This window comes from Psammomys obesus, unplaced genomic scaffold (assembly GCF_907164565.1).
Source record: "Psammomys obesus unplaced genomic scaffold, mPsaObe1.curated_primary_1811, whole genome shotgun sequence".
Classification (NCBI taxonomy): domain Eukaryota; kingdom Metazoa; phylum Chordata; class Mammalia; order Rodentia; family Muridae; genus Psammomys; species Psammomys obesus.
Genome location: NW_026585504.1, coordinates 3966067 through 3981158, shown reverse-complemented (window position 1 = coordinate 3981158; position 15092 = coordinate 3966067). Strand labels below are relative to the sequence as shown.

General features: G+C 40.9%; 1 protein-coding gene across 2 annotated transcripts in view; it reads left to right on the top strand.

Moving 5' to 3' along the window:
- Positions 1-146: 146 nt before the first annotated feature.
- Positions 147-15092, top strand: part of Mcm8 (minichromosome maintenance 8 homologous recombination repair factor) — a 30991-nt gene continuing 16045 nt past the window's right edge. For both annotated transcript variants that reach the window (XM_055606171.1, XM_055606084.1), the window contains exons 1-11: positions 147-410; positions 971-1135; positions 1540-1623; positions 3211-3293; positions 3653-3802; positions 5957-6060; positions 8243-8441; positions 9422-9507; positions 11417-11568; positions 11886-12081; positions 14668-14698. In XM_055606171.1, coding sequence (XP_055462146.1) covers positions 997-1135; positions 1540-1623; positions 3211-3293; positions 3653-3802; positions 5957-6060; positions 8243-8441; positions 9422-9507; positions 11417-11568; positions 11886-12081; positions 14668-14698 — 1224 coding nt within the window. In that variant the 5' untranslated portion in view covers positions 147-410; positions 971-996. The remainder of the gene's footprint in view (positions 411-970; positions 1136-1539; positions 1624-3210; positions 3294-3652; positions 3803-5956; positions 6061-8242; positions 8442-9421; positions 9508-11416; positions 11569-11885; positions 12082-14667; positions 14699-15092) is intronic.

The following is a 15092-nucleotide window of genomic DNA, read 5'->3' as shown; positions in this document are numbered from 1 at the left end:
CTCTTCCGCCTTCCGGTCCGGCCCTCGGGGCGGCTTCCGGGGGCCCTGCAACTTCCGTCCAGCTGAGCGCTCTGATTGGCTACAGTTCGTCCCGTCCTCCAATCGCGTGGCTCCGTACGCAGCCGCGCGTCGTAGCCGCGCGGAAAAAGAAGTTGGAGGGGCCGCGGAGTTTACGCTGAGGCGCGGCGCCGGGCCTTCCCGCCCCGCGTGGCGCGCGGCGACGCGGGAGGGTCCGCGAGTCCGTGCGTGGGAGTGCGCACCGCCCGCCGCCGCATCGCAGACTGGGAGGGCGCGGGGACTTCCGCGGGCAGGACGCGAGGAAGAAGGGGATGTGAATGCAGTCGAGGATAGCGGGTGGCTCTTCTCAGGCCTGTTTCCCTATACAGATGTTGGAATTGCCCCCATTATCAGTATGTTATCATGTTGGGTCGGAATGTCTCATTTCGAGGGTCCTGAAGACGGGTTTTTATCCCAGGGCTATCACAGACAACGTTAAATTTTATTAGTTTGCTTATCTGCGAACATATTAGTTATTAACTAAATCCTCTTAAGACTAGAACAGGCTCTTCTAATGCATTGCACCACAGTGCATCATTAGTAGTTTGCATCAATGGGACAAGAACTTTTGAGCGGAATGGTTAGAGCAGTTTTAGAACAGCTTGCCACAGAAACTAATACAACAACGATTGGCCGGTAAAGTTGCCCTAGTGTCACAGTGAGGGTTAGCTTCAGCTAGAACCGCCCAATGTTAGTCTCGAACACAGCAAACGCGTTACTGTCTCTATTTCTCTTAGTGGTTTCCTGGAAAACTGGTGCTGAATAAGCATCTATGGTGTACTTTCAATTGTGATGGAGATTAAAAGAATAACTACACAACACATAAGGTTTATGCTGTAGCATGGAACTTTGAAACCTATGTGCTAGTCTCAAACACAACACATTAATTTCCCCCTTTTTACTATGTTAATAGAGCTCTAGGAGGGCTGGTGACTTAGCATGAGTGGCGCATATAGAGGGAGGGGTTTTGGACGAGGAAGATTTCAAAGCTGGAGAAGAGTTGGTGGGAACTCAGGAAGGTGGAGAGAAAGAGAACACGGAGCTGGTGTGAGGAAAGCTACAGGAAAGCATGCTTCTGGTGAGTGCCATCAATGATCAGTGGTTTTCTCCCAGGAAAGAAACAATTCAAGGGCTGAGTAGGTAAGGGGGCCTACCACCGAGCCTGAGGACCCTCAGTTAGGTCACTGGAAGGAGAGAACCCACTCCAGCAAGCTGCCCTTTGACCTCCTCACATGTACTGCTGCCATGTGTGGGTCCACAACACATACACATAAAACAAATGTAAAAAAATAATAATAATAAAGAAGCAATTCATGCCCAGTAGACAGCAGGACGGTTTAACTCAAACTTCAGCCTGAAAGTTAATATGTATACTTCTTAGTGAGATAGCCAATTTAGAGTCTACTGAGAGACTTGTGTGAAAGGAGAAACTAGCTGAGGGGAACAGTGCTCTGTTTTTACTGACATGCTCTACTTTTTCAGAACAAGCTTCATCACCTTTACTTCAGCAGTCAACACTGGATCAGTTTATACCGTATAAGGGCTGGAAGCTTTACTTCTCCGAAGGTAGAGTTAAAGCAGAACCATGAAGTACATACTCATTTTCGGATACTACATTTTATGATTTTATGTTACCATGATTTGGTTGAGTTTCTGCTGTATGCCTTTTGCTCTTCCAAACATTTGTTAGGGCTTTTTTTTTTTTTTTTAATATATGTATCAGGAAAACAAACTGGTGTTTCTAAAAAGTATTTAATTGGGTATGTATATGGAGGACTCAAAAAGCAGAAAGGGAATAGTGAGGCCACCTCCCAGAAAGTAGTGAACAGAACAGAGATGAACGAAGCTGGTCGTCACTAGTAATGGAGGATGGATCAGATGTTGCTGGAGCCTGGAACTGTAGCTATTCTGGCAGTGCTGAAAAGAACTGCAACTAGGGGCATGTCTGCTCTTCTGAGCTTGGCTCCCGGAGGGACGCTCACTCTGAAACCCACTTTTGGCCTCTGTAAATACCTGCACATGTGCCATACTCTTAAACACACACATACGCTTAAAAGTAAAAAAAGAATGAAAACAAGAATAGTTTCTCTCATACATCTTCCCACCTTCTGGTCCTTACAGTGTCTCCAGTTGGCTGAAGCTAAGGCTGTGTGGGAACCTGGGCACAGATGTCAATCAGGGCCACAGCAGGAAACACTAACAGGCTTGGGACAGTGGGATGGCACTTAAGGTTGTGTAGGGAAGAATACTGTCTACCACCAGACACGTCTGTGAAGTGTGATGATGCTCTTCTGACTTCTTATGGTTGTATGTTATATGCCACATCATATCATACATATCATATGTGCTATATTTCATGTGAGGTGTGGCTTCTGTTCTTGCTTTTATTTGTAGCCATGGGTTTTCCCTCCAGTATACTGTAGCGCTTGTGGCCAAGGATCTTGTCTTGTGACAGGTTTTCAGTGTTTGTTCTATGAATGAATGCCTTTTCTCCTCCCTATTAATTTGATATATGTGTTTCATAGAAGACCCTTTGTTTCTTTATGCTACATTAACTAACAACATTTTCATTATTGCCCTAATAGTTAGCTCAGAGTACTGAAGTGACCTTTAGATTACTAAAGCTGGAGTTCAAGAGCTACCTTGCTTAATGTTAACCCAGCTGCATTTCATTAGACGGTTTCTGTGAGAAATTTAATCGTAAAACTTTGTAATATTAAAAAAATAGCATTATAATTTTGAGATTACAGTTAAGCATTGGTCTGTGTCCAGATCTTGGTAAATAATTTGACAAGTGGCAGTTTGAACTAATAGAATTTACTTTGCAAAGGTAGTGATTGTCATGTGTATACCTTTGCATTTATCATAATGTTGAGTTTAAATTTGTTGTCTAAGATATCTGAATTGATATATTCTTTGATGAATCTAAGACTCAGTTGAAACTTTTTCAAATATTTGAACTTTTATATGTATTTTAGATTATTCAGATATTAGTTTTTTAGAATCTCAAGTATTCATACCAGTATTTATTCAAATGTAACCACAATATAAAGTAAGGAGGAAAATTTATGGTGTTTCTAGGGATCTGTCTCACAAATACGAAAATGCTTCCATGTGTGATTATTGGTGCTAACGATATATTTGTTGGATTAGTTTACAGTACTAACTCTCCTTTTATTGAGAAGATTGAAGCGTTTGAGAAATTTTTCACAAGGCATATTGACTTATATGATAAGGTGAGTGCTTTCTGTAGCAGTGTTGCAGTCTGCCTTTATGTGACCTGGACAGTGTGTTTGAGGTGCTAGCTAGCATGTGCACTGGAGTGCCGTGGCTGTCACTGAGATCCTGGCTCTGCCGTCTGCCGGCAGTGTGGACTTCAGGGAATTACAGCCTCTGCTTTTCTCATCCTTGGAGGTACTGCTATAAAAACCAACTTCAAAAGTTTGTTAAATATATTTCCAGTATTATACTATGTAATAAGACAGAATTATTACCATATGATTATCATATGCATTCTGAAAGTGTATACTAAATGCTCAGTTATGAACATTGACTCAAAAAAGCAATTGTTATATTTAAATTTAATATTTTATAGGATGAAATAGAAAGAAAGGGAAGCATTTTGGTGGATTTTAAAGAACTGACAAAAGATGATGAAATGACTAACTTGATGCCAGATCTAGAAAATGCGCTAAGAGATGCCCCTGAGAAAACCTTGGCGTGTATGGGTCTGGCAATACATCAGGTAATTTGGCGAAGTTTCCGAAGGAGATAGCCCAGTGTCTGCGCGTGTTAAAAGGCGCTTAGCTTTCCCTAACAGAAGGGGGTAAGAATTTAAGGATTGAGGTCCTCCCCTAAGAGACAGCAAGTTCAGTCTGTGTACAATTACTAGAATTAAATTTACTACAATTGAATTTAATGAGTAAATGCAGTTTACTCATTAGAGATACCGAAATCCAACTTCCTTTTTGAGGAACTGTCTGCTTTCATAGGAAATAAAAAACAGGAGTGGTATTAGGAACTTGGAGCAAAAGGACTGACCTTAGATGAAGTTTCTTTGGCATCAGGAAAATCACTTATTTCTCTGAGGGTACCATATGTAAACTGGAAGTAACAGTATGTTCTATGTTAGTATCAGTTTTTCTTAGGGACATACAACATGTTAAAGTATCCACATAAATGCTTCAAGGTAAAGGGAAGCAGATCCCAGGACAGGCCTCTGGGTTCCTTCAGAAGTTGGGGTAGAATAGGGAGGGTTAGAGGAAGATGTGGGCTTATGCTAGGTCTTCAGGGGATACTTAGAATCTGGACACAACAAGGGAGGGGAGGACATTCAGGTACAGTGAACAGATGACCACACAATTGTGTGAACTACTAGAAACCCTGCATTGATAACCTTGCCTCTTGTCTTCAGCCTCATCCGTCCGGTATTTCTCTAGCCAGGCAACCACATCATCTCTTTACTCTAACATGCTCTAGAGCAAATTCCTTCCTATCCTTCCTGCTCTGGCTTAGGCTAAGACATGCCATACAGAAGTTTTTATTTTTATTTTTTCAGAATTGTTTTAGTGGAACCCAGTGAAGGATGGCTTTGAAGGCTGTTATTTTATTGATTTATTTTGTCTTTTTAAATTTTAATTAATTTATTTTTTATTTATTACAGTTTATTCACTTTGTATTCCAGCTATAGCCCCCCCTTGCTCCCTCCCAATCCTGCTCTCCCTTCCCTTTTCTCTCCCATGCCCCTCCTCCAGTCCACTGAAAGGGGAGGTCCTCCTCCCCTTCCATCTGACCCTAGCTTATCAGGTCTCATGCGTACTGTCTGCGTTGTCTTCCTCTGTGGCCTGGTAAGGCTGCTCCCCACTGAGGGGGAGGTGATCAAAGAGCCAGCCACTGAGATCTTGTCAGAGACAGCCCCTGTTCCCCTTACTAGGGAACCCATTGGACACTGAGCTGCCATGGACTACATCTGTGCAGGGGTTCTAGGTTATCTCCATGCATGGTCCTTGGTTGGAGTATCGGTCTCAGAAAAGACCCCTGGGCCCAGATATTTTGGTTCTGTTGCTCTCCTTGTGGAGCTCCTGGCCCCTCCAGGTCTTTCATCTCCCCCTTCTTTCATTAGATTCCTTGCACTCTACCCAAAGTTTGACTATGAGTCTCAGCATCTGCTTTGCTCATGAAATTTATAGGCAAGTGGTGGAAACTAGAAAAGATCATCCTGAGTGAGGTATCCCAGAGCAGAAAGACACACAGGGTATATACTCACTTATAAGTAAATACTAGACATATAATATAGGATAAAATACTAAAATCTGTACACCTAAAGAAGCTAAGCAAGAAGGAAGACCCTGGGTAAGATGATCAATCCTCATTCAGAAAGGCAAACGGGATAGACATGGAAAGAGGGAGAAAACAGGGAATAGGACAGTAGCCTACTACAGAGGGCCTCTGTTATTTTATATTTTGTGTATGAGTGTTTTGCCCACATTTATATTGTGTGTGACTAGTGTCCAAGAGATCAGAAAAAGGCATTGTTTCCTTTCGAACTGGACTTATGGATGGTTTGAGCCACCATGCTGGAACTGAACCTTGGTTCTTTGTAAGAGCAGCAAATGTTTTTAACTGCTGAGCCATCTCTATAGCCCTTGTAAAGACTGTAAGGACTTTTGATGTTTATTTGTGTCAAAAGGTAGGAAGTAGGGATGCTGAAGTTCTCTGGTGCAGGTATAAGAAAATCCCAAATAAAAGTCTACTGCAAAATAAATAATCATAATGAAGTATCAGTCTTTCAAATGTCTGTCAGAGCACTGCTTGTTTGTTTCTGGGATGTTCATGAACTTTGGGTTCTCTATGAGAATTGTGCTTAAAGAGAATATTTACTTTTCAATTGTCATCTAAGGTGCTAACTAAGGACCTTGAAAGGCATGCAGCAGAATTACAAGCTCAAGAGGGATTGTCCAGTGGTGGAGAAACAATGGTAAATGTGCCACATATCTATGCAAGGTAGAAACTTGATGCTACTTTTTCCTCAATAACTTTTTGATTATTGTACAAACAAGTGGTTTCATTGTAAAAACTTTTTATGTACGTAAAATATTACTTTATTTTCCTCCCATCTCCCACTGGTGTTACTCATTTCCCTTCTCAGCCTTTCACTGGACTCCTTCCTCCCCTCAGATAGTTCCCACTTCTCTTTTCATGGCATAGAGATTCATTCCATTACCCTCTCTTGTTCACCCCTTCCCATCTCCCTTCAGACTTGCTCCCTCACTCGCATGATCCTTTCTCTCTGGGTGTGTCTATACGTCTAGATCTCATGTGTAAAAGCATGCATGTATATGTTTCTGAGTCTTGCATATTTTGCTTTACAATAATGATCTCCAGTTCTATCCATTTTCATGAGAGTGTCATAATTTCATTCTTGCTTACAATTTAAAACAATTCCATTACGCACCACGTTTTCCTCATCTACTTATCTATTACAGACAGCTTGGCTATTGTGACTAGTATAGCAATAAACAAGAATGTGCAAGTATCTGTGGTATGCTCACTTAGGTTTGTACGTAGGAGTGATATAGCTGAGTCATATAATAATCCTATGTTTTATTTTTTTAGGGATCTCCATATTGATTTACCAGTTTATGTTCCCATCAGCAGTACAAAAGGGCTCTTGATAGCATTTGTTGTCATCTTTTCTTATTGATAGTCATTCTGATTGAGATGAAATCGCAGCAATTATTTATTTAGTTATTTTATATATATATGAGTGCTCTGTCTTCATGTGCATTTGCACACCAGAAGAGGGCATCGAGCCCAAGTATAGATGGTCTTAAGCCACATGTGGGTGCTGGGAATTGAACTCAGGACCTCTGGAAGAACAGACAGTGCTCCTAACCGCTGAGCCACCTCTCCAGCCCCTGAGATGAAATATCAAAGCAGTTTTAATTTGCTTTTCCCTAATGCCCAATGACAGTGAATTCTTTCCAAATATCTGTTGGTCATTTGTATCTTTTCCCTTGTCAAATATATTCAGTGTTTTCTTTCTCGCTCACATTAGATAAAGTATTTAAGAACAAGAACCTTGGGTTGCTGAGATAGTCCAGTGGGTAGGAGATGCTGCCACTGGCTCTGTCCTCAGACTCCGTAGAGTGGGAGGAGAGCCAGTTCCCACAGGTTGTCCTCCGACTTCAGCGTGCACGGTGCACTCGTGCATGTGCGGGCACACATGTGCTAACCACTAGGAAGAGCACAATAAGAGCCTCAGTTTGTATAAACCAGTGTCAGCCTTCTGAGGATGACTCTAAGACATGATGATACAAATTAACATTTTTCTACTCAAGTAAGATGATTTCCCACCTGAATTCTTTTGTGAAGATTGGTTTTTAACTTGTCAAGACTACTGTGTAAATGTGATAATTCATGAGTGTACTTTGTTAAATTCTTAGATTTACACTGACACAAGGGAGTAAATAGTCTTCAGTTATTCTTTGTAGCATTTTCAGATTTGTAAATTCTTTAAACCTCAGGGTTTCATTTTTCTCTTCCAAAATTTATAGAAGATATTTTGTAATAGTTCTTTAAGACAAAGTTAGACCAGATACTGTGGTGCACACCATTAATCCCAGCACCCAAGAAGCAGAGGTAGATCTCAGAGTTCAAGGCTTACCTCGAAATGACAATAAAAAGCAAGCAGATAAAGACAGATAGAAATAGATGGATGGATGGATGGATAGGTAGATAGATAGATAGATAGATAGATAGATAGATAGATAGATAGATGGTAGATAAATGGAAAAAAACTGAAAAAAATTAGAAACCCATAGAATTTTCCTTTTGGATGTTTTTGGTTTTTGAGACAGGGTTTCTCTGTGTAGACCTGGAACTCGCTCTGTAGCCCGGGCTGGCCTCAACCTTAGATCCCCTTGCCTCTGACTCCCAGGTGCTGGGATTAAAGGTGCACACCACCCCACCAGCTTCCTTTTTCTCTTCCGTAATCTCCCCCTCACACCTTTTCCCTAGACAGCAATTTATGAGTTTTAGCATTTTTCACTTTTAATAAAACTTAACCCATGAGATTTCTGGTATATAAAGGCACAAGTTCTGTGGCTGTTTTCAAAAGGAACTTGTGAAAATACAACTTTGTTCATTGTAAGTTTGTAGATACAGGTTCTTGTTTTATTTTTAGAGTGTACAACTATGAGCCCCTAACACACCTCAAGAACATCCGAGCAACTTGCTATGGAAAATACATCTCTATAAGAGGAACTGTGGTTCGAGTCAGTAACATAAAGCCTCTTTGTACCAAGATGGCTTTTCGTTGTGCTGCATGTGGAGAGATTCAGGGTTTTCCTCTTCCAGATGGAAAATACAATCTTCCTACAAAGGTGAAATGTTCATTACTTGACTTTATCGACTTACCTTCCTTACCGAGAAGCTCACAGAAAACACTTACCAATGTTTTTGAACAGAGCTGTTGCAGAGCAAATGGCCTTACAGTTAGATCTCAGAACCGCAGGACTTTATTGTGTCTCTTGATTTCCTCCTTTGGTAATTCCTCCTCTGTCTGTGGAGTTGCCATCACGTAAGGGTGGAGCTGCTAGAGCAGAGTCCCACTTTTCTCGTGGGCTGGTTTTGCCTTTCCACACACATTATGGCAGTCCAGAGCTTATAGTCTACTCATGGCTGCTGACAGCTGCTCTGGAAAGAGATCAATTGTTAGGCAGAACGTTGCCTTTCCTAAGCCAGCCTTAAAAATCATGCAAAATGACTTCTGTCACAGTTGTTTAGAGTCAGTCACAGACTGCCCAGATTCCAGGAGAGAAAACTGATTTCTGCTCCTGAATAGGAGTTATATTGACGCACATCTGCTACCATGTCTTAAGCTTGTAAATTCATCTTGAGCTTCAGACACCAAAGAAGTGACTTCAGACACCAAACAAGGAAAATGTGAACCCAGCTTGCATACACAGTGAGAATTACGTGTCAAGTGACTGTACCACACAAGCAGTGCAAAGGGGGCTAGAGGAGAGCTGAGGTTTAATGAAGATTCTCAGTGAATTCTTTCCAGAGGTACAAGATTGGGCCAAAGCATGTAGACTGAACGAGGAGGGGCAGTCGAGGAACCCAAGGCCTTGGGAGATTACCTGCAATACAGGAAGGCAGAAGCATAGGAGACGGAAGTCAGTGGAGAGCTTTGGCTACTCACAGCTAAAATGTACGTACAGGAGATGAGAAGGCTCAGCTAGAAAAGGGCCAAGAATGACATCTAAAGATTGTAACAAGGAGTGGGTGAGACTTTAACTTAGTTTTCTTAAGATGTGGTCATGGCTTGCCAGAAGCTGACTGTAACTCACCTCTGTTGCAGTGTCCTGTGCCGGCATGTCGAGGGAAGTCATTTGCTCCTTTGCGGAGCTCTCCTCTCACAGTTACAATGGACTGGCAGTTGATCAAGTAAGCACTCAGACCATTAAGTAAGAGAGTAAGTCCACTGAGTAAATCTATGATTTTATTATATGTGTCATGGCAGTACTTATTTGATGAGCCTGTGTTTTAAAATGATCTTATCCCTTTGAAATTGCCTGGGTACTGGATTCTAGAAAAAAATTCAGCTATTACATCCATTGTTACTGAGAAATGGTTCATTTTCTATCTAAATGAAGTGAATGATTGCAGATTCCATGATGGACTGTGATAAAGACTCTTTTAAAGTGGCTATTTTATGACATACTCTCATGTTACGCCATTTGCTATTGGCTTGTTTTGCAAGTCAGGTATCATTTCTGTATTTTTAAAGAAGACATTTTTTTCATTTGTGGTATGTGTATGTGAATGTATGCTATGAGCGTGTGAGTGCCCATGGAGGTTAGAAAAGGGGCATTAGAAGCCAAAAAGAAGGGCACTGGACCCTCTAGAGCTGTAGCTACAGGTAGTTCACGAGTGCAGGGAACCCAAGTTGGGTCCTCTGGGAGAGCAGTAAGGGTTTTAACTATTGTGCTATCTCCCCCCACCCTGCTCATGTATATATTTTTATTATAAAGATTTTGACAGCTCTTCAGGTCTATGTAGTTTTAATTTTCTTGCTGTTATGAGAAGTCTGATGCTGTTTGGACTCTCCCCCTCCTTTAACTCTTTATTAATGCAGTTATGAAATAGTTAAGGAATATTTAGTTACCCTTGTGCCCCTTGACACTTTCTGTCCCTGAGATGTCTTCAGCTGTCCAGTACACTGTCCACTCTTTTCTCTTTGGACTTCCTGTCAGATGCATCCCTTAGATTACCCATTGCCTTGTGTTTGCCTTTCCCTTTCATTTTTCTGTATGCCTTCTAAATTAAATCAGCATTTTCTAGAAATATTTGCTTTTGGTGTTTTGTTGTATTGAGACAGTAAGTTTGGTGCCCATGTGTTACTGTACCCACAATTCTTCCTTAGCTTCTCGAGCACTGGGCTCAGACATGCACCACCCGAACTGACCATGTGATGTTAGTTTTCTGGTTTCATACTCCTCCCTATGTTCCAGTATCAGAGCACTTTTTATTTTTGTTTTATGACATGCCCTCAGACTCCTGATTTTTTCTTTTCTTTTTGTTTAAGCGTTGCCATTTCTAAGATAAGGTGAGAAGTTGTTTGGAGAGGTGAGGTTATCTCTGCTGCTCTCATTGGGTTGGAGGTTCTTCTTGGGCCTTCTTCCTGAATAAGACAGGGAGTTCTGCTTATTCTGATTGTTCACGAATTGGTTTAGGTTTCTCAAAAGCTGAAATGAGATGGTATTCTGGATGTGAAATAGCCTCATGGAATATCTTAGCCCCTTTTTTAGAAGGAATTTGCCCGTTTCTGTAAGACAATGCTCCCACTGCCTGATGGTAAATTCTGACTTTCCCTACCTGACTGCCCACTCCTTCCAGAGAAATTCTAAATTCTTATTTCAGGACTAGCCATTGCTGCTCCCTGCCCCCACTCCATTTTGAGAGCCTCTTTGGGCTTTGCTGAAAACCTGGGTTGTCGCTTCTCTATACCCTTGTGAGTTTTGTCTGTGCATTTTGGACTTCATTTTGCTTCATCTATCACTATTGTAAACTATTGGCTGTTTTCAGAAATTTCACTAATGCCTCGTTTGTTGATACCACTTTTGCATGTTTCAAACTTGTCTTCACTTCTTTGATGAGTTTTATTTGTTGGATTCTTGAGGGGTGCTCGGTGAATGAATATACGTGTTCGTTCTGCCATCCTGAATTGGAAACTGCTAATGTGATTTTTACTCCTTAAAAACAAGTCTGCCTTCATCTAGAATAGCATTCTCTAGATCCTGAAGGAACGGCTGAAAGTAAGATGTATTCTAACTGAAAATGTGGAATGCCTTAGAATCCAGGAGCTGATGTCCGATGCACAGAGAGAAGCAGGTCGCATCCCTCGAACGATAGAATGTGAACTTGTTCATGATCTTGTAGATAGTTGTGTCCCAGGAGATACAGTGACTATTACTGGAGTTGTCAAAGTCTCAAATACTGAAGAAGGTATGTTGTAACTTTCATAAATGTCTTTCAGCAGTGTTGTGTTAGCTTTTTTCTCTGTATGATATACTTCTGCATCTCAGATAATTTAGGAAATTCCTTGTTCCTTAAGATGAAGTGTTTGGTGGCAGATGCTTGTAATTCTAGTCCTCAGGAAGCTGAGGCAGAGGGATTGTCATACTTTGAGGCTAGTCTTAAGGCCTTGTCTCTAAAAAGCCTCAAGTAAGTGAGTAAAGTCACTGAGTCATAAATCTTGTTTAACACTTTAGTCAAGTTGTATGTAAAATGAAAACAATACATTTAATATTTTGAATTTACAGGTTCTCGAAATAAGAATGATAAGTGCATGTTCCTTTTGTACATTGAAGCAAATTCTGTTAGCAACAGCAAAGGACAGAAAGCACAGACTGCAGAGGATGGGTGTAAACACGGCGCGCTGATGGAGTTCTCACTTAAAGACTTGTATGCCATCCAAGAGATCCAGGCTGAAGAGAACTTGCTTAAGCTCATTGTCAAGTATGTAGTAAGTTACCTGACTCTTCGTTATGTCTGTGCATGTCAGCGTGCCCTTGTTGCCAGTCAAAAAATCCAGGCAGAATGGTAAACAAATTTGAATCCATGGACCAAATCTAGCTCGCTGTCTTTTGTTCTAGAACCGGTAAAGATTTTTATGTTTTTGAATGGTTAAAAAAAAAAAAGAAGAATACTTCATAACATAAAATTATATTAAACTCAAGTGTGGGTGCCCATAAATAAGGCTTTATTGGAACAGAACCACATTCAGTCATATGATATTCTAGTTGCCTTTGTACCATAGAAACAGAAGTGAGTAGTAACAACAAAAAAGCATACACTTGGCATGGATGTCTGTGCTGATCCCTTTTTAGACAAACGTGATGCCTAGCGTACATGATGACTCTCATACAAGTTTCTCTGCAGCGATTAGTTTGTAGTATACTTACCATAATTAATATAGTATGCTTTTGGCACTCGACAGTTTGGGAGTAATTTTGAAGAAATGGGGAAAATCAAGGGACTGAATTTACTATGCCTAGGAGAGGTGAAGAAAGAATGGTTCTGTGAAGAAACTGATTTTGTTCTGCTTTTTTATTTTGAAGGCTTTTTGCTCCAGAATTGAGGCTTTTTCTGTTTTTCTCTCAGTCAGTTTGCCAGCTGAGGAAAATTTTGAGTTACTTGAGTTCTTGTCCTTAAATTCTCAGACGTTCCATCCAAGTAGCCATCCTGATGTACTCTGGGAAATGTACTCTAGGCCTGTGATGGGTCAGCATGTGTTGGCTACATTGGAGTTGTCTGTTGTCTAAGCAGGTGGGCAGGTACCCAGCGAAGAGCCATGTTGAGGCTCAGACACCTCTCAGTTGTTCCTCTAAAAAGTGAAGTGGCCTCTTAGTGGTCTTTTCACATTGCTCAACTGTTTGCTTTTTAAATTCTGTCTTCTTATATGTGATTTCATCATCCAAACTAAAGTTTCTCAAGGCCTTTCACTCTACTGATCTGGCAGATTGGCAAACAGGTTGGGCTCCCCTTTTGGAAGGTTGTGGTGAGACACACCCCGCCTGTTTCATGTGCACTTGTTAGTTGTTTCCTTCTACACTGCAAGCTGAATGCTTGAGACTGATCAATAAAGTCCGCAAAGCTGAAATTATTTACATCCTGGACCCTCAAGGAAAAGTTTATTGACCAATACTAGATAAGAGAACAGAGAAGATAGTATTAGAATTGCCAATATGTGGCAAGTTATGCTTCAGTTTAGATTTCTTTGGAAGCAATGACTTGGTCAAATGTCATTTATTTGAGAGAAGAGCTCAGAAATAGCAGGCTGGCAGGAGTAATACAGAGAAGGGATGGCAACCAGGTTATGGTGCCCTAATGAGGTTACCATTAGCTGCCTCAAATCTAGGTAACCTGGGGACCTATATTTGAGGAACAGCCCTGCACTTCTGTTCTGCCCTGTGTCTGCTGAGGATGCCTCTATGGCCATAGAAGAGTCCATGATAGACAGGTACAGGTACTTGGTAGGAAGTGGGTGGCAATTAGCCTGGGACATGCTAAAGATGAGCTCCAAGGGGCACGAGTTTCTGTTTACATTTATTAAAACAGGAGGAGGATTGACACTTTACTATCGATTTTTATTTGTTCCTTGCTTACAAAATGTCTGTATGCGAATACTGTGTACCTGTGTGTGTCTGTGTTTGTATCTGTATTTGTATATGTGTGGCTGGAGAGATGGCTCAGTGGTTAAGTGTACCATTTGTTCTTTAAGAGGTCCTGAGTTCAATTCCCAGCAACCACATGGTGGAGCATAACCATATATAATGTAATCTGATGCCCTCTTCTGTCATGCAGGTATATGTGTGTGCATGCATTATGTTGACAATTAAGTGTGTTCCTTGTGCTTTCATCACTAAGCATCTTATGTTTTGAGCCTGTCTCTCAGCGAACCTGGAGCTTAGAGGTTGGCTAGGCTGGACAGTGAGCACCAGGATCCTTCTGTCTCCACCTCTCCAGTGCTCACTCCTATACCTGGCTTTTTACATGGAGGTGGGAGTCTGACACCCTGTATGCTTTCACAGCAAGCATACTACAGGCTGAAGTATCTCTCCAGTGCTTGTAGGTCTCTTTCCTTACATTCACATTCTTCATTTGACCTTTTGAATTGAAATGAAAAGAAATGAAATTTTATGCCACCTTCAAATACTAATATTTGTGCTGAGCTCACTCACTGGTGGCCCTTTTCCACTACTACACAGGTCTAAAATGTCTGTTCAAAGAAAACAACTTGGGAACATGGAAAACCTGATCATAGTACATTTTAAGTGTTAGTTCTGTCAGCTCAGCTGTTTATTAAATTACGTTAAGTTATTTTGCAAGTACTCTCAGAGGCACATGGATTTTAAAGCATTCTTCCATTTATAGATTAAATAATACTTAAAAAATTAGTATAAGAATAAAATTTATGGGGTTGAGTGATGTAAAATTTGTTCCTTCTATGGATACTAAATAAAGGAAATTAAGCAAATTGTAAAGTAGATCTAATAAATCTATGACATAAATTAGAACTTAAAAGTATATTCTGTTTTTCAGCTCACTTTGTCCTGTCATTTTTGGTCACGAAGTAAGTATATTACTTCAGTTTCATTCAAAAGTATATCAAGTTGGCAATATTAATACTTAAAAGTAATGAGGTTGTCTTACCAGTTACTAATATTTTCGTATGAATCCTCATTCTTTGTAACAGCAGTTCTTAACGTGGGGGGGGGTCGTCGCATATCAGATATTTACATTATGATTTATAATAGTAGCAAAGTTACAGTTATGAAGTACTGTATACTGATATCATTTTATGGTTGGGGAGCACCACAACATGAGGACCTGTATTAAAGGGTCACAGCATTAGGAAGGTTGAAACCAGTGCACTCTAAGTTGAGTATGTGGGAGGCAAGTCAGACCCCTGAAGCTGCTGGTAGTTACTGGCACAGACACCTCTCAGGTGACAAGATGCTAAATTA